At 29.8% G+C, this 27,082-nt stretch overlaps 2 protein-coding genes across 5 annotated transcripts in view; one reads left to right on the top strand and one right to left on the bottom strand.

The window, feature by feature from the left end:
* Positions 1-27,082, bottom strand: part of LOC413153 — an 85,478-nt gene that overhangs the window by 19,053 nt on the left and 39,343 nt on the right. For all 4 annotated transcript variants that reach the window (XR_001703737.2, XR_408526.3, XM_006559812.3 and 1 more), the window contains exons 4-5: positions 3,314-4,251; positions 1,973-2,826 (exon numbers count right to left, since the gene is read on the bottom strand). Coding sequence is in view for 2 of the 4 variants with exons in the window: in XM_006559812.3 (XP_006559875.1) it covers positions 1,973-2,826; positions 3,314-4,251 (1,792 nt within the window). In the remaining 2 variants the exon portion in view is untranslated. The remainder of the gene's footprint in view (positions 1-1,972; positions 2,827-3,313; positions 4,252-27,082) is intronic.
* LOC100577098 (enolase-phosphatase E1) overlaps positions 19,514-27,082 on the top strand; it is a 62,038-nt gene continuing 54,469 nt past the window's right edge. The window contains exon 1 of the mRNA XM_016913158.2: positions 19,514-19,731. The gene's annotated coding sequence lies outside the window, so the exon portion shown is untranslated. The remainder of the gene's footprint in view (positions 19,732-27,082) is intronic.

Raw genomic sequence — 27,082 nt, 5'->3', positions numbered from 1 at the left:
ATATCTTATTCTTTTATTTTTGGCTAATGTGGAATTGTTACGTTCAATCAACAAAAACGAAGATTACATCTCGTTTATTAACACAAAAGCAAGTGAAAATACAAGAAAAGATACGTTTCAGGAATGAGAAACATGGAAAATGCGATGCAATTTCAAAAAAACTCTTTTGATGTTAAACTTTAAAAAAAAAGAACAGAATATTATAATTTTTATTCAAGAAACGTACAAAATTTTTTCATATTTTAATAAATGTTCTCATTCTCTCATAAAAGATGTAGAAACGAGAGGATAATTTCTGTCGAAGATAAACTTTTTGATATGATAATTGATTATTGTGAAAATAAATGTAAGAATAATTGAATAATTTCGAGAATTCCTATTAACAAACTGTAACAAATTTTCGAATAAAAATTCGTATTCTCGAATAAAATTCCTTCGTCGGCTATTTCTTAACCAGGAGAAAGAATTCTCCTTCTAGGTGGAGAAGGTTTCTAGGTGAATAGGTAATTTACGAAATTGGAGCAATTTATTCGACGATGTTAAGGCAAAGAAAAAGTAGAAAACTGAAAAAGAAAAGAAAAAAAAAGAAATAAGTCTCATTGTGGTTAGAGATGAAAATATCGCTCCGTAGATTATTAAAAGTGTTATTTTTCATTGTTTCAATATAAGATGTGAAGCATAAAAAGTACAAAGATATAAATATGCAATAGATAGAACATGCAAATGAAAATAACGAATCGTTTTAAAAATAACTTGATAAAATCGATAAAATCGACGAGGATATTTAACACAGCAATAATACACGAGATTTTCTACGCATCGATGCTATAATTTCCAATCCTGATCGATTAAACGCGATTAGAACGAATCGTAATACATTTCGAAATTGGCCTTAAAATTTCTCGTTTGTTCTCGAGTGAAAATAATTTAATAGATTATATTTTTTATGCAAGAAAAAAAAATTACACTTTATCCTCCAGCAGGGAATATTTCATTTATGGTTGCATTAGTTTGCTGCTTTCGCGTTTATGTAGGTCGCGTTACGAGCGATATGTAAATTTTTCATGAGATAAAATCTGTCTAAAAGAGTAAATTAATTTATTATGATACGTATAATAAATATCACTGATATAAATATAATGTAGTATCAATATAGTTATGTTATCGCATAATGATGATATAATTGTATCATAATAATATTATACAATGTTAATACAATTGTATTATTATGTATTATTAATAGAATTATTTTATAATTATATGTATATCATATATTATAATACTATATATTAGTGATATATCACAGTAACAATTGTATTATGATATTATGATATTATTAATAGAATTATTTTATAATTATATGTATATCATATATTATAATATATATTAGTGATATATCACAGTAACAATTGTATTATGACATAATATAATTATGATACTAGTTTTTAATAGAAATAAATATTACATATTAATATACAAAAAATAATATATAATCACTAATAAAATATATTATAATATTATATATTAGTGATATATCACATTAATTGTATTATGATATAATATAATTATGGTAGTTTTTAATAGAAATAGATAGATTACATAGTAATATACAAAAAATAATATATTAATCACTAATAAAATATATTATAATATTATATATTAGTGATATATCACAATACAACAATTATATTATGATACTAGTTTTTATATATTTTAATATGTTTTAATATATAATAGAAACTTATTAAAACCAATTTCCCTATAACATAGTACTCTGAAAACACGATTTCGATAGAACACAATGCAAAATGATAAAGCTTATAATAAACATAGACAAAATTAATTTAAATATTTCTTTCATTCTATTTTTATCGACATTTCTTTATACTGATTCTAAGTTTAATTTTGATACAACAAGAGTTAACTATATATATATATTACTAGACATTAATAGAGAACAGTTTAAACTTACTTGACCAATGTTGTCCAACAATTTATATTGATTCAGTTGAAGAGCCCCCTGTTTGTTGTCGATGGAAACTCTCCTGCTCTCCCTCAAAGGCCTCCTCCTGTTTCTGGGAGATCCCTGAGGACTTCCATACGGGGAATAAGGACAATAAGGATAGATAGGTCTCACGGAGACGCTCGAGCCATCTCCGAGAAAACTCTGACTCGTCCCCACCTCTCCGGGTGAAATCGCTTTTCTAACGTTCGAATCGTCCGCAGTTTCAGTTCCGCACGTCAACGTCTGCATGTCCCCAGAACCGCTGCTCTTCAGCGTGAACACGCTCGAGGACTTGTTCAACGGATGTTTCGTCGAAGACAACACCGCAGTCGCGTCATCTTGTTTGGAAATTTGAAATATCCTTCTGTCCAACTGCAGCTCGCCCTCCGCTCTGTCCTCGGACTGGGTGGACAGTAATTGGTACATCTTGATCGGTCGTGGAACGATACTCTCTCCGACAGATTGCTTCATCGAGGTTTCTTCCTTCGTCCGAATCACAGAGATTTTGTCCAACGGCGACGTTGGTTCGTTGATTTTCGACACGACGGTTCTGATTCTATCGGGATTGATTTCTTTCGATCGATCGGCAGGCTTCGCGTGTTTATCGGTATTTCGAGAATTCGAATCGTGGAACGTTGGCGTGGTGCAAAGAATAAATGGAGTTTGACTCCTCGAGGTTGGAGATATCGAAAAGCGGTTTATAGAATCGAAGATGCTCGATGATTCTTGGCATTTAATAGCGGATGGTACTTGTGATCTGTCTTTTGGAGAGCCGCCCCGATCTGATAAATCGCTCAGACGACAATGCGTGGAGAACTCTTCTGTTGGAATGAATTATTACACTTGAAATGTCACTCAACTATATCGCATCGCAGAAGAATTATCTCTTTATTCGATGAAATTATAGGATTGAATTAACATAGAACAAGAGATAACAATTTTAAATGTTAATTTTGTCATAACAAATATTGCAAAAATAACTTAAATTTACTTAAATATACCGAATTCTTTGTAATCTTTTAAATTTTAAATTCAGCAGAGATTATTATTATCAACGCAAATGTATCACGAGTTAAAAATAAATCGAGATAATTTTTGTCGCATAATAATAACGTATGAATTATTAGAACCTACTTTATTAATCTTTATGATTTCTATATTTAGAATACAAGAAGACTATTCCATTAACTTTGAGATTTATTTAACTAATATATATAAATAAATCTATTTTAATAATTTTCTTCTTCCTCAAAAAAAAATGGATCTACTATTCAATCAATAATAATACTATTTATATTCATAACTTACCAGAATTGATAGGTTTCGTCAATCCACACAAATTATCCAGGCTCTCCTGCCTGGAAGGAGCTTCATCTCTGAGAATCTCCTTAACTTCCTCTATATTAGGCATCTCGAGTCCAGCTCCGGACACCTTTCTGTGCAGCTCTGTGGTAGGCATGCTTCCAACCTCGACGTCCTCTGTCAAGCTTTCCTCAGCCCTCCCCAGTACCACTCTCGAATTTAACCGTTTACTAGTCGTAGAAGATCTGCGCCTCTCCTTGAGAGAAGTCGAAAAGTCTTGCGAAAACGCATCCACAGTCGACGAATTCCTCCTGTCCTCGTCGAACGTCCCCAAATTACTCGCGTACCCGCTGCTCTCTCTCCTAGGCCTCACCACTCTTGGACCCTTCGACTTCAATATTTCTCGAAGAGTAGGCAACCCCTCGGCTTCCTCCAGGAACAAGGCACTGTCCTTTCTCACCTCGACGATCTCTTGATCGGAAATATCCTCTGGACTGGATGGAATCCTGATGGAATCCTCGCGATCTTTGCTTGATCCAAGCGTGGCTAATTCGTCGGATGGTAACTTGATCGTCACTTTCCCTTCCAAATCGGCCAATCTCGTTTCTCCCTTGTGATCTACGTCCGGTGATCTCTTTAATGTAGTAAGTTTCGTTTGTTGTTCCGGAGAACGGAAGGATTTGTTGAAGATGTTTAGAGATTCTCGTTTCGTCGACGGATATTGGAACTTGATGGATGATGATTCCTTGGACGATGGAACAGATTTTTTGGCTTCGAATCTTCGAACGGAGGGGTGTTGGTCGGTCGAGGCGCTGGAAGGCAACGGGAAAACGAGATTCTCTCCGTCCAGAGGAATGTCTAGGGAAGTGTCCCTCGAAGTTGGCGCCGCGATCGTCAACGATTTCGGGATCGAACCTGGAGATTCTTCGTCGATCGCTGTGTGTCTGCGAAATAAAGGAGAAATTGAAATTAGAAATTTATAGAGTGGGAATTCATTTCTTTCTCTTCTATTTACTCTCAATGCAATTCTTTCCTTTCTTCTTTTCTTTCAATACTTTAGTTCTTGTACTTGCAATTTCATTATTTTATTTGTATTTATTAAACCTTTAATATCTTCGTTTCTTGGTAAATATTTGAATATCGTTGAGATTAGTTAATTTTAGAATTTGTTGTTAGGATTCATTTAGATTATATATTCGAATTAATTCTAACAGTATTTGGAAATTGTATATTAATACTTTTTGCAAATATTGAGAAATTGCTTTATTTCTGTCAAAATGATAAATTAAAATTATATTCAGATTGAACTATTTACAATCTTTTTTTTTTTAGTCATTTGAAACATATAACTTGTTCCAATTCTATGGAACAAAATAATGGAATAATTTCGGATAATAAGATCTTAATTATGGTTCCAAATAGTTTAATTAGTTAAGAAAATTTCGTTTATATAAATGTTGAATTCTATTATTATATATGTTAATGACTCCAAACTTGTTTAAAAGATGTTTGTTGATTCGATCTCTCTTTCTCTCTCCCTCTCCTGTTTATTTCACGAAACGAAGAAGTGAAAGAAATGGCGTTTCATCGGAATCGATTAGTGATGGAATTGTTAAGGGAGATGGAGACGAGGTGAATTGGATTTTCCTCGAAAACAAGCCGGACAACTTTTTCGAGTGTTCCGTCCGAAAGTCCACTAACACAACAACAATCTGATCTGCATTTGACATTTAATCGCTATTTCGTGCTCCACGTCCTCGTTTAGCTCCCTCAACACCCTCACGAGTTCCACGAAATGAACTCGCTACGACTATTCATCGTTTCGTCATTTTTTTCTTTTTTTTTCTTTTAAAGTAGCAATTGATTTGCAAGAAATTACAATATATACAAAGAAAAAAGTATCTTTAATTTTTCTCTTTGATTAAAAGAGTAAAGTAAAAATGAATGAGTTTTTTTTTTTTAATTTTGATGGCCACTATTTGAAAGAATCGTCAAAAAATTGAATTCAAATTTGAATTAGTGTTGGAATTATTTCTTAAGTATTACATGAAATATTCAAAATTAGTATGTGGACTTTTGTGCAGGACTATTCAAGTTTAAATTTTGAAAGTAAAGTAAAATAGCTAAATAAAAATACGTTCTTATGTAACTATTATTACACTTATTCATCTAAATAAAATTAATGCGATAAAATTACAAATTATTACAAATTATTCTTTTTGACAAAAAGACAAATGTTACAAGCTATATAAAAATAGGAGACGTTGAAAAATCGGCAATAATTATTCATCAAAGAACACGTGGCGCCCTCACGTGTCTTTAAGACTACATTAAATCATTTCGACAAAGAAAATATTCTTCATCCTCGCCGTCTCCAAGAAGTTAGACTGTCGTCATTTAAATTTCATATTTTCGTCGTTTTTAACCGACTCAATCTCAATTGCAAACGATCCTCTAAGACATATGGGCAGGTTGAAGATTTAATGAACTTGGCGCTCTCTGGTGGCTAAAACTTTCGCATTATTATTGAAACTCCTCGATCGATCCATGGATCCTGGCTACATAGTAAATGAACCGCTCTTCGATATCTTTTTTTCGATCAATATTTTCCCTGTTTGGAAAAATACTTTGCAAAATTTTATTCTTTTCAACATATAATTAAAATTAAAAGATTTTGATCTAGCTTCCTCCTAGTAATTAATTCCAACACTTAAATACGATTTTTAAATTATTTTTAAACAATTATAGATCTCGAAGAAATAAAACAAAAAGATCCTTAAGCGACGATTATTTATTAATTTTCATCATATCAGTAAAATAAAGTAATTCTAAGAATGGATAGACATTAAGTATACTCTCAAGATGCAATCAGATTGGGAAAAAAAAAAGAAAAAAATCTGAATTTTTCAACGGGGAACGAATAAAAGAGCGATCTGACTTGGAAATAACGTTGGATCAATTGTTCATTTCGAACTGGGGCGAAATGAATACGAAGACGCGATCTGCATTCACAGAGGGCGTATTCGGTTATACTATCGTATATCAGCTTTCGTCATATACCTTTCCCCCAATTGGAGCACGACGCCGCTTTGAACCCGGAGACAATTAGTTTTCGGCCACTTTTCCACGGTCAATTGAAATCTCAGTTGCCAGCCAATCTATCTCTACACGTTTTCGACCAATTGGGCCAATTTTGGCCCAACCAATCCAACGACTGTATCGTCATCTGCATGTCTTGCGTTTATAACATCTGTCATCCACGAATCATCGATCACGATGAAACGATGAAAAGATCTTTACGTTGTATTTATTTGACAGTAATTGTTGTCTTTGAATGTATGAGAAATTGTGAAATTATTTGATTCGAGGAGGAATAAAAATCGACAGGAAGGGAAGCAATGATTAATATTGATATTGGTTCAGTGTAGAAGTAATGTAATTCGCCATTTAATCGAATTACAACTTAAGAAAGATTATTATAAATTACAAGAAGATAAATATAAAAGAATTTAGAGGTTGGAAAGTTAATTATAATATTTTTGTTAATTTTTTTATCACATAAAATTTTATTAATTTTAATCATGTTCTATTTCTATATATAGGATGTTAATATTCAATAATATTGAAATATAAATTATTTTGTTCAATTATGGATAAAATTTGTGGACTTTCTTTCGCCCAAAAACTCGATCTTTTTATCGAGAAAAGTTTTATTTCAAATATATGTTACAGGCAATTTTATATTTATATATATTCCGTGGATTATTGCGAACTGAAACTGATGCGACTAATAATTCCATAATTAGGATCTTAAAATTTCCATCTTGTGTTTATAATTCGTACTTATCGGATTAACCGTATTACTCGTAACATCTGGTTACCAATTTGTTGTTTAGATACACAGATTGGAGAGGATTATTTGAAAACCCAATCCGTTTACGTTTTCGATCCCGAAATTGTACGTACAAATATTATGTGTTATTCGAGGAATCTACACGATCTAGTTTTATTATCCAGGTTTTTGGTTCATAGGTGTTATAATTTCGTGCAAGATGCTTCATCGTTTCGTGTCATTATAAAGCATAGAAACAGGATTCATTTTGGGGATGAATGAAAGGCTGAACGATGGATTCGAGATGAATGAAAGGAACGTGTTACTCCTTTCATAACGAGAATCATTTTAGGCATCATCTATTGAACACTGCCACATATTGAGCAGATGGCGTTTCTGTAATATTTGATGAAAGCTTTTGAAGGCCTTAGGGACCTCGCTTCGCATAACTTTCATTATAGGGTATTTAAGGTTGGAAATTCGGAATTTTGTGAAAAGTCATCGGATTTTTCACGATAAAATTTAATTTTATCTTTAATAAGTTCATTTTAATATCAAACTTGTTCCAATATTCACTTATTCGATGTAATATGATAATAAAGTTTCTTCCTCGAGTAATTCTCGAATAATTATAGAAAGATAGGAATAGAATAGAAATAGAATATAAAATGAAGGAATAAACGAAGGAACGAGTGAAGGAATACTAAGATTGAATCAATAATGAACGAATTTAAAAAAACGTTTTTCCTTCGATCGGATGAAAAATTTATTCCAACAACACCTATCATTGCCATACGAGATCGCGATTGAACGGCAAAAAAAGGTTTGACCGGTTGCAACTTAAGTATCGCTCTGTGCGCCATTCTAACGAATGGAATGCACACGTCGTTTCGTTTCGTTTTTTTTCCCAATATAAGACCGGTAAGGTAAACGATAAAAATCACTACCATAAACAGAAAAATCGAGATGTCATCATTTCGACGAATGATCGTAAACCCAGACGAGGGAATGATCATTTATTTTTTTATTTTTCGTTTCATTCGCACGAGAGACTAATAATTAAATTTTTCCCCCTTTTTATCGGCGAACGTTACTCGCGCATGAATAGAATTCATAAATCAGACATAACGAGTCGCGATTCACACACCTTCTTTCCATTACGTGTTCGTTTTACGTAAATATAAACTCGACGAAGCATATATGTATATATATATATTCTTTTTTTTTTTTTTTTTTTTACTATAAACACGATTTTCTTGACACGTTTTTTTTCTTAATTCTTTAAACGGTTTAATCTCGTGTATGTGTATCAGGAATGACGTATAAGTGTACAAGGAAGTTTATATCCTAGAAGCTAAGAGAAATACAAAAATACGACGAGATTTGTTTATTTATTTATTTATTAGTTACTAGCAATTAAAATTTAGATATTAAACGAGACATAAAATGATAATTCAAGAGCCGAAATAAAATAAAATAAATTCGATCATTTGTTTGTTTAAAGAAATTATTAAAATTTAAATATTAAACGGAGACATAAAATGATAATTCAAGAGCCGAAATAAAATAAAATAAAATAAATTCGATCATTTGTTTGTTACCTAATTAATTGATTAATAAGATTTACGAGATTTGCAGTAAGGATTGATCGTTTCGTTCACGAGAGTTAAAAAAAAAAATATGGTCTTTATTTCTTTGAAAGAAATTATTAAAATTTAGATATTAAATGGAGACATAAAATGATAATTCAAGAATCGAAATAAAATAAAATAAAATAAATTCCATCATTTGTCTGTTACCTAATTAATTGATTAGTAAAATTTACGAAATTTGCAGTAAGGATTAATCATGTCATTCACGAAACTTAAAAAAAAGGCAAAAATAAGAAAAAAATATGGTCTTTCTTTCTTTTATATATAAAGTGTTTAAGAATTATAAAGTGATAATTCAAGAGCCGAAATAAAATAAAATAAATTTGTTTGTTACCTAAATAATTAATTAGTAACGGGAAGATTTATAAGATTTGCAGTAAGGATTGATCGTTTCGTTCACGAGAGTTAAAAAAAAAATATGGTCTTTATTTCTTTTAAAGAAATTATTAAAATTTAGATATTAAACGGAGACATAAAATGATAATTCAAGAGCCGAAATAAAATAAAATAAAATAAATTCGATCATTTGTTTGTTATCTAATTAATTAATTAATAATGGGAAGATTTATGAGATTTTCAGTAAGGATTAATCGTTTCGTTCACGAGAGTTAAAAAAAAAAAATATGGTCTTTATTTCATTTAAAGAAATTATTAAAATTTAGATATTAAACGGAGACATAAAATGATAAATCAAGAGTCGAAATAAAATAAAATAAAATAAATTCGATCATTTGTTACTTAATTAATTGATTAGTAAGATTTATGAGATTTGCAGTAAGGATTGATCGTCTCGTTCACGAGAATTAAAAAAGAAAGGCAAAAAAATATGATCTTTCTTTTTTTCCCGTTGGTTAATACGCCGTTTCATTAAACAGGGGCGTTAATTTCCCAGCCAACAAACTGACGAATAGACAAATTCGGAATTATGTGGGGTTGCAATAGTAATATGCTTACCAAACGCCCACTTGAGGATTCGTGGGAGTTGATACGTTTTCTCCCCCTCCCCTCCCCCCGATTAATGACGAGATAATGGAAGATCCGTGCTCGAGGGGTTAACGAGGTGGGTTTATAACGCGGTGATCAGATAGTATTTAAACTTCGTCGTTGTTAATTATAATTTAAATTTGCCGAAATTAACGATCCTTCCCTGTAAATGTCAAATATAAAACGCAGAGATAAAAAGATAAATTTTAAAAAAACGTGGACCAAAATTAACAAGATTCAATTTTTTTGTACATTAATTAATACAAATACGTGTTTTAGTTTTCGAAACACGAATATATCAACATTCTGTGTTGGAATAATTTTATTTAAAAATAATAATATTTGCAAATTTTATAATCGCGTAGGGTATTATATTTTAAATGGCCCACGCATTTCGAGCACACGATTCTCTCGTCGGTGATAACCTTTCTTTTCCCAATTTGTAACTAACAGATTATGGATCTATAGAAATACAGAATTTGATTAATGATACTTTGCATATCGTTATACGACGAAAATTTCGCAGATTCGACGAAGAAAACTATATTATATCTATATAAATAATGTTTACATAAATTGAAACGTGTTCATTTCAAAAATTATTCTCTAAATAATTATTGACGCCAATTAACCGTGACGAGTTCCTCCACGCGTCACTCGTGGAAAACGATCTGACAATTAACGTTTCTGCTCTAAATCTTCCTCTATTTCCAGCGTCCGTTAAGGAGATGAATGGAACGGGGATTGAAAGGGGAGAGGCCTCGAAATAGGAACGTCTCGCGGCGGCCTTTTTGAAATTGGATCGATTCCTCGATAGTTTACGAGACCTTCAGGAAATTCGAGGTGAGTGCGACGACGAGGGGGAGGGATTCGCGAATCTGGCGCAAACCCACGGCGAAATACGATCGACCCGAGAATTCTCCGCAAACTTATATTAGAAAAATTAAAGTTTTCTGATTTTGAATCGCGATCAAGGGGAAAAAGAGAAATTGCTTAATGAAATTTATTCTTCGATTAAAAAAGAAAATAAATTGACTTAGTCGAGCGAATAAATATTGGTAGCTGCTTTATGCTCGTTGTGTCAATATTTAAGTATCCGGATTCTTTGCATTCGCGTGATAAAATTACTTTTGAATATTTTAATTTTTATTCGATTTTATTATACATCGAAATGAGAAATTAAATTAGGAAAATTTTTGATGTAAAGATTAAAGCAATTGTTAATCGTTGATCTCCTAATTCTTTTTGGGGTAATGGAATCTTAAGAACCTCGAAACGGGGAGGCGACAACGCGTGTCGAGTGGAAGTCGTTAAAAATGATCGATGTACCTGGCAAAAAAATATGAGAAAGTGTGATGACATTCATCGAGATTCTTCCTCTGTAATTTGATCTTGTATTTCGAATTATAAACCGTGCTTCAAAATTATCGTAATTAAAATTATTATTTATCGTTTTATTTACAACAAAAAGAGAAATTGTGATTTTAATTTAAATTTAAATCGAATTAAAAACGAGTTGAAAATCAAAACAAAAGATTATTATGTAAAAATGAATTCGTATCAATATGTCTATCAAGTCACTTCTATTCACGAATTCTTTACTCTTTATCTGAATTTCTAGAGTTCACAGAATCAAATTTTTTACTCGAAATCTTTCGAAAGTTTTTTTTTCCCCATCCCCAATTATATCTCTATCTTCAACTTATCTTTTCACACACACACACGTATAAATATTTCACATATGAGAAATCTTGTAAAAAAAAAGCTTCTTCTCGAGAAGAGGAAGAGGAAGGGAAAAAAGACCGGACATGGTTGGACAATCGCAAAATTTTCACAACAGAAAATTATACGATTCCTATTTCCACAAGCCTCTTCTCGCCATAATGAGTAATCCGCGTGATAACGATAATTCGTAATGATACCAGAACAGATAATTAGTATCGGTGTTAATGTAATGACGTTCGAGGCTGACCTCTTCCCATTTGACGCGCGCAGATAAACGAGGCAAACAAGGCGGCGGGCGGGCAGCCGCGATGATATCGTTGCACGCGTGGGTTCGCGTAAGCGCGTCGCTATTCAGATTGAAAAGAATGGCTTTGCCATCGAAGGCCGAGTCGCCTGGAAAATGTCACCGTTTAATTAACCATCCGTGGCCGTGGGTGGTGATGCGACGTCGCGATCGAGAAAACTTGAAGTTCGTGAGGGAGAGGGGAGGCTAAATTGTTCTTCAGAGTTTGATATCTCGATGGGAGAGCATGGTTAGATCAGTTTAATCGGGGGTTAAATTTTACCTTATGATCTTTTTAATATCTAGAGACTATTTGAGGAATCAGGAAATTTTGTTGTTATTTTATTATTTCGATTGTTAGTATCTTGAATAAATGAGAAGTGATATGTTTATTATTATGAAAAGAGATTGTATGTTTGAAAATCTTATTATAAATATTTATTAAAATTAATTTCCGAATAAAACTTTCATTTATTTGTTTCAGAATTCTCTATTAATTATAATTAATTCAAAAACTACAATATAATTTATTTAATATAATTAATTTATTATTATTATTATGAAATTTTTGATTTAATTATTTGATTAATGATTTAATGAAGAGAATCGAAAACTATGTTTAAATTATTCGAAGATAAAAGTAAATAGATTCTAAAGTGTATTTTTCATATAATATTCTATAAATCGAGATTTCCATAAATTTTTCGAATCCTATAAAACGTTTTTCTAAATAAATATATAAGGAATCTCTGATTTTGTTTGACCGAATCGAATCCAATAGAGCTTTGTTTATACGTATAAAATTGTTCAAATGAAACGATGTTTTTCGAAAACACTTCAACGATGTGATATTTCTTTCTTTTTTTTTTTTTTTTTGTATGTTAAAACGCCCACTAACATATGGAAATTTCAACATTCGTAAGCATGGTCACGGATCGATCTTCGCTCGTACGTGGAAAAGTATTTGCATAATTCTTCCAATGCTACGTTTCCTTGATATTCATTTTTCCACGAATATAACCAACGTGAACCAACAACGAAAGATACGCTAATTGTGCCAACTTTCGCACGTTCTGGCGCGATAAAACTATTGCACAATATAAGGAATGATAGCATTATAGCTATGAAAATGGAGACTAGTTTTTTAGAGATAAGACTTTTCATCCGTGTCATCGTTTCACAAATTGAATTTAAATTTAACGATCTTTGATACTAACTAAAATTTTATAACAACTCTCTTTTGAGAAGGAAAAATTTTAAAATTTAAAAAGTAAATTTTAAATAAATCTTGCTTTAAAAGGAAAAATTATTTGTATAATTAAAATCTGGATTAACAATGAATTTTCCTTCTTTAGAAAAGAGGAAATTATTTTATTAAAGAATGGCTTTTAGTACTCAGTTTTTTTTTTTTTTTTTTATTTTAAAAAGAAGAGAAATCGTTTGTATGCCATTTTTTTGAAAGGCAGATTTACAGAGTTAGAATAATATTATTCTTTTGAAAAAGAGAAATTGTATGTTGTGATTAAAAGTTGGCTTAAACAATCTTGTTTTAAAAGAAAATCTTTTACGTGACTAAAAATTCAAGTTGAAATCTCTTTATTTATTTTTTTTTTTTTTTAAAGAAGAAACTACTTTGCATAATTACTTCTGGAAGGAAAGAATATTATTCTGCGTGACTAAAATTTGGATTCAAATAATCATTTTGTTTTCACGAGTAAAATGAATCATTATAAACTGATATTTATTAATTGTGAATGGCATTTCAATAATATTTTTTAGATCTGAAGAGAAAGAAAATGAGAATTTTGTACGAAATTTAATTTTTAAACAATATTCTATTGAAAAATAATTTATAAAACTGGATTTTCATGAATGATATCCATATGCAATATGAATATACGAATATAATCAATAACAATCTGTGTAATTGTAACGTTATCATACGTGGATATCTTCGCAAAGGAAAGCGCGTCTTTCATGTCGACATCCGAGAATATCAACTAATCCTTGATCAGATACATTTTGGTAACGTTACGTCATTGATAACCTTGATGAACGAGTTGACCAACGTAAAATAATGCGAGCAATTAAAATAATAAACAAATAATAAACAATAAATATGAACGAATGCAACAAAATTAAATAATGAAAATTTTGAATGAATATTAATTAAAAAAAGAAATCGTTTGAAATCGATAGATTAATATATCATTTCGAAACCGATGAAATCGAACTTTTCCATGGATTTTTACGCGAATAAAAATTATCATTAGATCTGTAAAAAAAAAGAAGAAAATTCCCTAGAAGTGTAGAGATAGGCAACACGTCGTTTCGCGACATGTCACTCTCGTAAATTCTCAACACGAGGCCGTTAGCATCGAGTTTCTACATCGCAACAGACACTGACGCAAGCGGCCCCTATGGGAAGCGCGTTTTATGGAGACGCATAAATCTTAACGTCTGAGAACGCTGATTGGAAAATTGATTCTAGAGAAACCACATTTACGCTTGACAAACGGCCGCTAACCGGTATAGTCAAGTACCATTTAAACTTTTATTTTGTATCCAATATTAAAGATATTGATCTTGATACCGTCTAAGCTTGTTCCATAATTTATATGTAATAAAGAGTTAAAAAATTTTTATTGACACGAAATTTGGAGAAGAAGGATCGGATGTTAAGCGTAAAATTTATATATTGATCAATGTGTAAATCAATATACTCTTTATCTAAATATTAATTGTCTATTTTAATAATTCTTCTTCTCTTTCTATTTTTCCTCAACTTTACATATTACAATTTATATTTACTAGAAATTTACTTTAATACCAAAGTAGTCTTTGCTTCAAAATTTCAATAATTTTAATAATTCTTCTTCTTTTTCTATTTTTCCCCAACTTTACATATTACATATTACATTTACAAGAAATTAACTTGAAAATAGTCTTTGCTTCGAAATTTCAATAATTCTTCTTCTCTTTCTATTTTTCTTCTTTACATATTACATTTACAAGAAATTAACTTGATACCAAAGTAATCTTTGCTTCGAAATTTCAATAATTCTTCTTCTCTTTCTATTTTTCCTCAACTTTACATATTACAATTTATATTTACAAAAAATTTGTTTCGCAATTTCAATAATTTCAATAATTCTTCTTCTTCTATTTTTCTATTCTTCTATTCTTCTATTCTTCTTCTTTCTATTTTTCCTCAACTTTACATATTGCAATTTATATTTACAAGAAATTAACTTGAAAGTAGTCTTTGCTTCGAAATTTCAATAATTTCAATAATTCTTCTTCTCTTTTTATTTTTCCTCAACTTTACATATTACAATTTATATTTAAAAGTAACTTTACTACCAAAGTAGTCTTTGCTTCGAAATTTTAATAATTCTTCTTCTTTTTCCTCAATTTTACATGTTACAATTTATATTTACAAGAAATTAACTTGAAAGTAGTCTTTGCTTCGAAATTTCAATAATTTCAATAATTCTTCTTCTTCTATTCTTCTATTCTTCTTCTTTCTATTTTTCCTCAACTTTACATATTACAATTTATATTTACAAGAATTTAACTTGAAAGTAGTTTTTGCTTCGAAATTTCAATAATTTCAATAATTCTTCTTCTCTTTCTATTTTTCCTCAACTTTACATGTTACAATTTATATTTACAAGAAATTGAAAATAGTCCTTGCTTCGAAATTTGAATAATTTCAATAATTCTTCTTTTCTTTCTATTTTTCCTCAACTTTACATATTACATTTACAAGAAATTAACTTGATACCAAAGTAATCTTTGCTTCGAAATTTCAATAATTTCAATAATTCTTTCTATTTTTTCTCAACTTAACATATTACAATTTACATTTACAAGAAATTATCTTGATACCAAAGTAATCTTTGCTTCGAAATTTTACATGAGACACTCTCCAGATACTCAATCTCTAGTATCATTAAATATGATCGATACGTTTCATAAATAATAACTCGTACAAGAAACACCCTATAATTCGAATAATATCTAATCAAACTGTACAACGAATTTCCTTCACAATCTTGAACTTACAAATATAAATAGAAACTAACTAATTTCGATATTATTTCTATGGCACAATTAACGGCAAATTTCAAAACTACGCGCACAAATTCCCTGAAACGAGAAACGCATTGAGGAATACTTCCCTTCGCGTGAATACGGATCCTTGGTACAATACTGGAAAAGCAAATCAAACTCGAAAACCGCGTTGGCCAAACTTAACGGGCCACCCCCATCCATTGAGTCCGATGAGGATGGGTAAGAGGACTAATTGGCATCGGTCACAGTTTAGCAAATGGCAACCTTGAAAAATGGTGGAAATTCGCGCTCGACCGAGCCCATTATCCATCCCCCTCCCGGAGAATTCCTGTCCTCCTATTGTTAAGAACTTGATATACGGCCACTCGTGGAAGCGTGTGCAGCTGTTCCAACTATTTGGAACACCGTTCTAAACGGCGGAATCCCTTCGAGCGTTAAGTTACACACCAACTTCCTGTAACTAACTCGCTGTAAACATTATTCTTTATCACGAGTTTCCGTGTTGCTATTCTTCCTTCGGATAAACGAGCTTCTTCTTCTTATCGAGTGAGCTTCCTTTATCGTCGATGTATTTAAATTAATATCGTCACGTGAGCGAGTGATTTTTTATCAATCTTTGCTCCTTTGAAATTATTCTACTATTGGATAAAGAATTTTTTTTTTAAAAATTGAAATTGATCTCGAAATGATGAATGCCTCTTTCAAAGAGTTCTTTCAATTTTTTTTATTTTGGATTAAAGAAATTATTATTAATCTTTGCTCCTTTGAAATTATTCTACTATTGGATAAGCGAAAAGAATTTTTTTTTTTTTGAAAATTGAAATGATGAATGCCTGTTTCAAATAGTTCTTTCAATTTTTTTATTTTGGATTAAAGAAATTATTATCAATCTGCTCCTTTGAAATTATTTTACTATTGGATAAAGAATTTTTTTTTGAAAAATTAAAATTGATCTCGAAATGATGAATGCTTGTTTCAAAGAGCCTTTCAATTTTTTTATTTTGGATTAAAGAAATTATTATCAATCTTTGCTCCTTTGAAATTATTCTACTATTGGAAAAGAATGTTTTTTTGAAAAATTGAAATTGATCTCGAAATGATGCCTGTTTCAAAGAGTTCTTTCAATTTTTTTATTTTGGATTAAAGAAATTATTATCAATCTTTGTTCCTTTGAAATTATTCTACTATTGGATAAACGAAAAGAATTTTTTTTTTTTTTTTTGAAAATTGAAATTGATCTCGAAATGACGAATACCTATTTCAAAGAGTCTTTCAATTTTTTTATTTTGGATTAAAGAAATTTTCTTTCCACGAGAAATTAGAAATTGAATAATTGAATTTTGGAAATAAAAAATTATGAAAGACGTTTCATTCATCTAGAAAAATAATTCGATCTGTTGAAGGATTAAAAAATTGTTATATATATTATATCTGTTCCAGGGGAATATCTATAAACGTTCCACTATAAATGATCGTACGTATTAAGTCGATTCATTATGCACTTATCGTTCGCTCAACTCGAAACCCAGATTTAGAATCATTACGCGGATCCACTCGAGGCGATATCCAGTCCATTCGCGTGTTTTACATTTACAAGTTGCAACTATTTTTGTGTTACGATGTTTGCTGCTTCAGTTTCATGGAAATTAAATTAAAGATCATCTTTAATTAAAAATTCAACATTCTGTAGAAAATATTTTTCATAATTATATTTTCTTTTCGTTTAAATTTATTTAATATGGATGATTGAAAATATATTTTACTATATCTGATCATGACAACTGTTTCAGATTTTTAAGTATGAATTAAAAATTTTATCATTCATAAAATAATATTCGTGCAAAGAGAACTTAAACAATAATGTTCTATTTGAAATTATTGATGATATAAAAATGATCTTATGATGTAATTCTTGAATAAATATACTTGATAATAAAATATGTGAAGATTTATACCTGAAAGATTATTAAAATAAATATAGAAAAATAGAAACATAGTATAATTATGTATGTACTTAAATCTTAAGTCCTCTAGAGTTATATTTACATATTGTGTTATCTTTCATGTATAAGAAATGTTCTTTACATGTAATGAGTTGTAATAATAATATTTGACATTATTATTGAAACTCATTAAACTCTCAATACAAAATCTAATTATCTATATTATGAAAGAATATCGGTATAAGAAATCAATATTGTTACTAATTAATTAAATTACCAATATTTCTGAATTTAATGTAAACCATAATTTACATATTTGAATATTTGCAAAACTTGAACGTATAAAAACTTACAAAAAATATCCAAAGTATAATACTCATTGTGATATTTGAAGAACGAAACAAATCCCTATTTAATCCCTTCATTTCTTTATCCATATTGAAGAATTTGATTATAAAAAGATTTAATAATAACACTTGTAAAATAAATTCCATAAAAAAAGAAATAACAATAATAATAATAATAATAATAATGAAAACGTAGAAGGAAAATGTAGTAGAAAACGCGTTTGCGAAGGAAGAATTCTTGGATTGTTGAATATAAATTTTATTCTCATGGAAACGTATCACGTGAGATATTAAATGGCAAATTTTCTATGTCATGAAAGTTGACGTATAAAGCGAAATAAAATGTCGCAATTTCACGAGAGGCATCTTATCAAGGACGTGTAGCAGCGAAACTCGAGTTTAAAATATTCCTATCGCCTGGTTCATTTCAATTTTCTTTCGTGTCCCTTTCACCAACATCGTTGCGAATATTTAGATCTCTGTTTTAGGTAACTTTATGAAGTCCGTGATCGAGTCTGGACCAATTGTCCATGATGTCACGATACCAATTCTCCATTATGTTGTCATTTATATCTATTTGAAAGTGTCAAAGTTGGAGACGTCGATGATAATTAGCATCGTTAGTTGTTTCAATGACGAGGCACAATACGAGGAAAAAAATCCATAATAAAACCGTAACGCGCACCTTGCCTCTATTATACCTTACATTAATGAATTATCGATCGTCCAAGGGACGACACATTATTATTAGACACATTGATTAATCACGATAATTAATCGCGTTATATACGATTCGAAAATTTTGAAACGCGGGGGATTTTGTCTCTGCGAATTCGAATTAAATGAAAAGTTGTGGAAGAAGTAAACAATTCGAAATAAAATCGAACTTTTCGAAACTTTGTTTTAGGAATATTTTACAATTCAAATCCTAGAGCATTGAAGTTGTTTTCTGGATCCTGGAATTCTTAGAGCTTAAATTTCGAAACTTTAGAATTAAGACTGATTTGGAATTCTAACACTTTGAACAGATTTAAATTCCGAATTTTGAAACTATGAAATCTCGATATTTTAAAATTTTGAAAAGTTATTAACAATTTTGGAATTGAGAATTTTACTATTCCATATAACTTGAATATATATAATTCTTATTATTATTGTAAAATTCTTAAAGCTCTTAAAGAGAATTTAAAAATTCTAGAGTTTCGGAATGACCTTTGAACTTTGTTCGAATTCTAGAATCGTCGAAATTCATTAGGGAGCGGGCGTTCAATTATGGCGCGAATTGCGATAATAATCGATTTATTAGTGTGTTGTAATAAATTACGAAATACGATAACTAGCATCGATAGGTCGACACATATTGGTTACGCGTTGCACCGTTTGTCTTTCCTCGTGGCATCGTTCCCGACATCGAACAGATTCAATAACGTTTCGTCGATATACCGATTAAAGTGATATCATCGTTCACCATTTCCATGTATTATGCATGAAATTTCATCCCAGAAGAACGTGTTCTTCCATTCGTAACGCAATACCCCGACCAATCTTTTCAACAATGGAACACGAATCTGCAATTTTACGGTATTTATCATTTTTATCTATGTTTCTTGTGAAATGTAAAATATTGTTTCTTTTATGTGTTATGCAAATAATAAATGAATATTCTGTTCATGAATTTATTTTCTACGTATATATTGCTAGATGTTGTTAGATATCAATGAATTTAGAATAATAGAATAGAAAATAGAATGAAAAATTTTTAATTTTTCCTTTCAAATTTTAATTCAATATTTACATCTTGAATAATCATTCTTATTTTTTCAATTTATGTTAAATAGAATCATTTCGTATACTAAAAGAAATCAATCAGGTGAAAGTACAAAAGAGGAATCGTGAAAAGAGTTTTAAAAATGAAAAAATATGTTACTTTTTTGATATTTTTGCCTGATTTTTTTTTTCTTTTTAGTAACGAAACAAAGTTGTTCAAAGAAAAATTGTAACAAAATTAAAGTGAAATTGAATTGAATTCAACCATCAAATTACATAATTATCCAAATTTTTACAAAATTTTAAATAAATCTAAGTCAGACGTATAATTTCATTTTGTTCAAATGAAATCTGATATTATTCTAACTTCAGTTTATAATTCGTTAAATTTATTAAAACTTATTTATTTATCGCAAAAGATATTGTAATATTGTAATTTTAATCAAAAGGTTAAGGAATAAAGAAATTCCTCGAAAAGATATCTCGATATTTTTCTTTTCCGAATTAATTGCTGCATAAGTAACTTCCAAACGATAAAATTCGGTAATAATGATGTTATTTTACTCTGCAAAGATGTTTTCCATTCTTTCGAATCGTTTAACCTAAAAATCATGGAAATTTGACTAGCTCCAAGATGAAACTTGTTCGAGAAAATATCCAGAATGAGTAAATTATTCCAATTTGAAATTCTAAATTTCAGAATTTTGAAACTCGAAGAAAATAACAACATGGGAGGAAAAAGAACGTTAACTAATTTTATACTTTAATTAAAAATGAGCTTTTGAACTTAAAAATTCTAAAATTTTGAAAATAAGATACTTCAAAATTTTTTTAACTTAAAATTCGAGAAATATTCAAATATTCTTAAATATTAAAAATTATAAAGCTTTGAAAATTTCAATAAATCTAGAGTATTTTAAAATTTCAAAATTTTGAAAGAATTTGGAGAAATTCAAGAATTCTGAAATTTCAAACATGAAGAAGCATTTATTAAATTTTAATAAACTCATTATTTAATCGATTTGTTAATTTTTGATCCTTGATAATATTTCAAGTTTACCTATGGATAAATCACGTATAAACAAGCACGTAAGTAGATTAAACAGAACGTGTACAAACAAGAGAATGAATCTGTATTTTCGATTGGCGCAGCAATTTTCAACTTCTCTCCGAGCTCTTTCCATGCATTTATCACAATATTTACACGTTATATGCATACAATAATTTTAATCAACAGTTACGAAAACAGATATATTTCCTCCAATGATGACATTTTTTTCTTTTAATGAACAGCAATAATCTTCCTTTCAAATTGCCTTCAAACGGAAAAGTACAAAAAAAAAAAAAAAACGTTATATAAATATATTTTTTATGCGTATCGCTATAATTGCCCATTATCTCGTTTTCGTTCCATTAGGCATATAATTCATTTTTCCCTCCCTGTTCATTCCCGACCATCGATTGCACGATTACAATTTACATTGGTTTGCAGCAGAATATCGGCAACACGTGTGCAAACGTTATGTGTTAAACACAGCTGTGGAAACTAAACAAACCGTCAACATTGCGATATCAATTTAGTGATATATGCACCGTTTATTTTATCGTTGAAAATTAACATCTATCTTTCGACTGTTTCGAATATTTTAAACGATACAATTTTTTTTTTTTTGTTCTTTTTCTTCTTCTAATCCCGAGAATATTTACTTTGTCGTATTTATAATTATCAATCACGAGATATATTCCTTGTTTATTGAATTTCAACAACGTCTCGAGATCACGTGAAAACCGTTTATATCGATCATATAAATAAACAAATTTACATTCATATATGAAAACGATTTTGCAAATCGTCGAGGAATCGATTCTCAAAGGTGTGGATAAATGTGAAAAGAATATAATTTACATGTATATTTTTAGATTTGACTTTTAAGCGACCGTGTTAAAGTTCGAAGAGAATGGATACTCACCGAAAACAGAAATGATTTCCGACTCTTCGTAGTTGAGATTCAAAGTTGGCCAACGTCAACGTTAAAACTTTATCGCAATTATGGAATGTTGATCAATAATTATTTTGGTAATAATATTTCCGATTCTTATTTATAAAATATGCGAATACACAAAATACATAGCTAAACAAATTCGCTTATCGATTTAAAAGTAAACAGAAATCTGGCTTGAAAATATTATTACGTTGAAAGAGAATGGATCAAAGATCATTCGTCAAAAGTTTATCTTTCGTCATGTTTGAACTTATAATAAACAAAAAAAAAAAGAAACAAGAAAACAAATTGAGACTATGCATCAAAGTTTTGGTTTAAATCACAGCACAATAATTATGTCTGTATGATAAATGTGAATCGATATCGGTAAACTGACCAACATCACTCGTTCTTGGAATGCTATTAAATCAAAATCACTTGTTATTTTTTTTTTTTAAATAATCACTGTTTTCAGTCTTTTCTCTTTTTCGACGAAATTTTCTTCTTTCAGCATTCAATATCCACTCAAAACAGCACTGTTTCAAGAGAATCTTTCAAAAATGATTCTTTTCGGCGAATTATATTCTTCAATATCACGGCAAAAAATACTTCTTTCCAAGAAAATCTCCCAACTGTCCTGGATCACGAAAGACTCTCTTTCGCCAAATGTCAAAAAGTAGCATAAACAAAGATTCTTTTCCAAGCGAATCTTCAAACTCTCCGAACTTTCACAAGAAAATTATCTTCTGGAAGACCTCTCCCTCTCCAAAAACTCTTCAAAGAGTTCACGAGTGAAGAAATTATCTCTCAAAATAATCTTCCAAACTGTCAAAATCCTCTTCTAAAAATCCTCAAAATTTACTCCAAAATCGAAAGAAAGAAATTACTTTTCTTAAAAAAAATAATTCTTCAAAATCAATATCTAATACCTTCCAAGAGTATCCTTATAAATTATCCTTAAAAATTATCGCACAAAGAGATAGTCTTTCCAAGAGTCTGCAAGAGAGGTGTCGTGTTCCTTTCCAAGATGATTCTTCGAGTCAAGTCCAGATTCCATCCGAAACTGGATATTTCGAGGCGGAGAATACCGATCCACAGTGACCGCTTCCGGCGAGCAGCCACACCGGAATCAGACTTGCGGTGTTGTTCATCGACTGCGTGCTATAGCGACCGACCGCGTGGTGGCTCGTCCCACCACTTCGTTCCTCGATCATTGCTGCCGTGCATCTCTCGTCTCTACGAGATTGCGTAACGATGGAAAGGAAACGGTGGATGAAACAACCTTAACGACCTTTTTCTTCGTTCCAGAAGGTCGATCCCATGATTGACACGAGTTCCGTTTCTTTTGCCGGAGAGTTTTAGAATGGGATATGGTGTTGGGCGAGCTGTCCGTTGGACGAGGATCTGGAATTATATATCTGGACGGAGGAGGAGATTTAGAAAGGCTGATGGATGAAAAATTAAGATTAAAACGTTTAGGAGATGGCGACTGTTTTGTTGGTCAAGATTGATAGGGGAAAATATGGGTAATTTTTTTGGGGGGAAAAAAGTAGAGAAATGTTTGGAATCGTAAATTCTGAGGATTATCTTTGGGATTGATAATTTTCAATTCGTGCTTGAAACTACGAAATGGATCAAATAATGTTATCTAATCTAAATTGTTACGATTTTATAATTATTTTATTACATTTATTTTTGAATACAATATTAATAAGTATTTATCGAAATATTTTGCCAACAAATTCGATCCATTTCAACTATTCCAGATTCTAAGTTTTATAGATTGGAACACAAGATTTGCAGGGAATATAAAATTCCTTTCAAATCATCTTTAGGAAATGCTAGATAAATCTAATTTCTGTGATAGAAAAAAAAAATCCAAGTAAGAATTCGAATATAAAGTAAAGATTTAGAATTTTCTAAGAGTATTTGGCTTCTTTTGGAAAATTACGTTTGCACAAAACGTGAAAGGCTAGTGAAAAAGAAAACGTTGATTCACTGAAGAAAATACGTAGAATACGCAAAGCATACGTGCATTTCGTTTCTTTTAGAATTTAAAACCAGTTAAAGATTGGAAAGGATTTATGGAATTTTTTTAGACACGTTAAGCGGTTAAAATCCATTTTTATAATAATAAATAAAACATGGACAAATGAATTACCAATAAATATGTTAAAGTTTAAAGTTCAATGATAAAATATGTTTACAAATATGAATGTTAAATAATATAACCTTGATATTTATAACAATTCTTAGCTAAATCAATAATAATAATCAGCATTGTTGCAGAATCAAAGATGGAATATATAGAATAAATGTTTTTTTACGTAATTTCTTTGTATTTCAAGATATTTATGAGTAAAAGTATATATTATATAAATTTTCAGTGTATAATAATCATTTCTCTCTGATACACGTCTATTCATATCAATTTTCTTCTGATATATTCTGAAATATTCAATATTTCGAATTTAGGAAATTTCAAAGAAACGCGCCATAATTAGAAATAATATGGCTTCAATTCGAGCATGCGCATTTCTATATAAAGCTATGAATTAATTAATATTCATATAAATTAATCTAAATTTAACTTCTTTAATTATTTTAAAGATTCGACCGACTTCCAGAAACGAATGATAAAAGTTATAAGAAGTTATAAGTGTTTGAAAACTTTTAGTTCTTTAGAAAGAAATAAAGATGGCATAAATCCAAGATTTATCGCCATCTTTAAAATGGTTACATTGATGTTATTTCACGGAAGATTCGAAATTAAAGTCACGATGGAGAAATTAATTGTATGACACGTTCATTAATTGTGAAAAAGGTTTGTAGCAGAGTAAAAAAAAAAAAAAAAAGAAAAAGAAAAAGAGGGAGAACAATTTACAACTTTGACCCTATTTTGGCCACGTGCCACTATTCCAAAGCTTCCATCTACCGACTTGTCGAACCATGACACGTTTATCTCTAGTCTGTGAAATTTTATTTGACATTGCTATTCTTGACTCGAGAACACAGAGAACAATACAAACTCTTTTATTGTATTGCATCTAGGATGCAAATTTTTTTTTTTATCTCCACCTCTTTATTTTAAAGTAGTTCGCAAAAAAATGTATAAAAACAAGAAGCTGTAAATCTTTATAGTCGAATGATCGTTATATCTTTGAATTTAGAACATTAATCTTTTAATTTTAGTAATGATATCGAATTAACAAAATTAGTAAACTTCTTAGAATGAAATAATTAAAAATATTCTAAAAGTTTTTAATTTTTATGAATTTTTTGCTATGTAAAAATTATTAATAAATTTCTCTGAACGATTCATTCACTAATTATGAACGAACCATTATCTAGATTAATGAATTTTGTCTTTTCAGTAAAATTACAATAAAATTTCTATTAATAATGATACAAGTAGCGATAAACCTAATTATAATTGGATCAATCAGAAACAATGAGATTAATGTATGGTTATTAATTAATTAATGTTTAAATCATCATCAGTTTTATCATTGTACAAATTATTCTAATAATATTTTCGAAACATTTTAAGAATATTACATTCGTGAAAAATTATGAGGAATCATTTCAAACATTTTTTCTCTAATAATTTCTTCCCAAAAATTTTGTTTCAAAACATCATTTTGAAAATATCTTGAAGAAATTTTGTCTTTGGAAAGATTGTCTGAAAAATTGTCTGAATTCTTAAGAATTGTACCTCAAGAAAAAATTGTTTAAAAAGATTATTAATAAATTTCTTATAAATTTCACTTTCTTTTTCCTTTCTCTTTCTTCGAAATGATGTATCAATAAAATATTAAACTTCTCTCTTCTTATAATCTTCTTTATTTCTAATTTTTTACTATGTACTTGATACCACACATAAATCATCACACATGTACGTACGTCCAATTAAAAATAAAACGAGAAAATTACCAATTACAATGCAATATACTTTTTATTACATTTTTATTTTCACATCGTTATTAATTTTCTATCTTCGTGTAACCATTAAGTACCAGTTCCATTAATAGAGAAAAAAAAAAAAAAAGAAAAAGAAGAAAGGAAAAAGATAAACGAGCAAACAACACGATCGTTGGAATTCACGTAATAAAAACATTTATATTCTTTCAACAAGATTTGTATAATTAAAGATCGCTTCGAATTAAAATCGTGTACGAAAACTATATATAGAAAGAATCATTAATCATTACGATTGTAGCAACCGCGATAAACGGATTCACAAGTTTGAACGAGTGCGCAACGAGTGGTCATAAGGAAGGAAATCGTGGCGGAATTCGCATAAGTGTCACGCAAGATGCAAATTTCATGTATTCCCTTCTATCTTGATCAAACACAAGTTCAATTTTACGGTCGCCTCGTAAATTTCATTGAATTATCCAGCAACATCGTATTATTCACTTAAGTGCGGCTAGGCGTGAAGACTGTTTAAATTTTTTTCTTCTCCACCATTTTATCGGGGCAACCGTGCCAATTTATCGATGCTTTCATGACTTCATTTAAAATATTTTCTCTTATAAAGTTCGTAATAATTATTTATATAATTTTACTCGTGTGTGTGTATAATTTTGTTTAATATTTCTTTAAAATGAATTTAATTTGATTCCTTTTTTTTTTTTTTCATTAATAACTTTCTTAACAGTTTGGAATTTTCAGAATTTTCAGGATTCGAAAATTTTTGGATCAAAGAATTTTAAATTGAGAATTTAACTTAAAATTTTAAGAGACAAAAGAGATAAAGCAAGACATAGAATGAAATGATAATAGTCTTCTTCTAACGCAAATTTTAGTCGGTGCGTGGATATATATAAATAAGCGTGGATATTTTTGATCTCTCAAAAAATCGATACTTCAAAAAATGTTTCATAAATACAGTATTATTCTATATGTAAGAGAGAAAGAATGGAAATAGGTGGTGATGCATCGAACGTAATGCGATTCGTCGAACTGCAAAAATTGCGAATGCAGATTTGACAAAACGGATATTGAGAGTAAGAAAGGATCGGTAGAAATAAAGAGAAAGGAAAATAATGATGTAGAAAAATCGAGGAACTCGAGACTTTCGAAAATATTTAAAGATCTAGAGAAGATGATATATATATAAAAAAAATTAAAGGATTTAAAGAATTAAGATTTAAAACCGAACAAATTTTAAAGCATGATCA

Source organism: Apis mellifera, linkage group LG7 (genome assembly GCF_003254395.2).
Source record: "Apis mellifera strain DH4 linkage group LG7, Amel_HAv3.1, whole genome shotgun sequence".
Lineage (NCBI taxonomy): Eukaryota > Metazoa > Arthropoda > Insecta > Hymenoptera > Apidae > Apis > Apis mellifera.
This window is presented reverse-complemented; position numbering and strand designations above follow the sequence as displayed.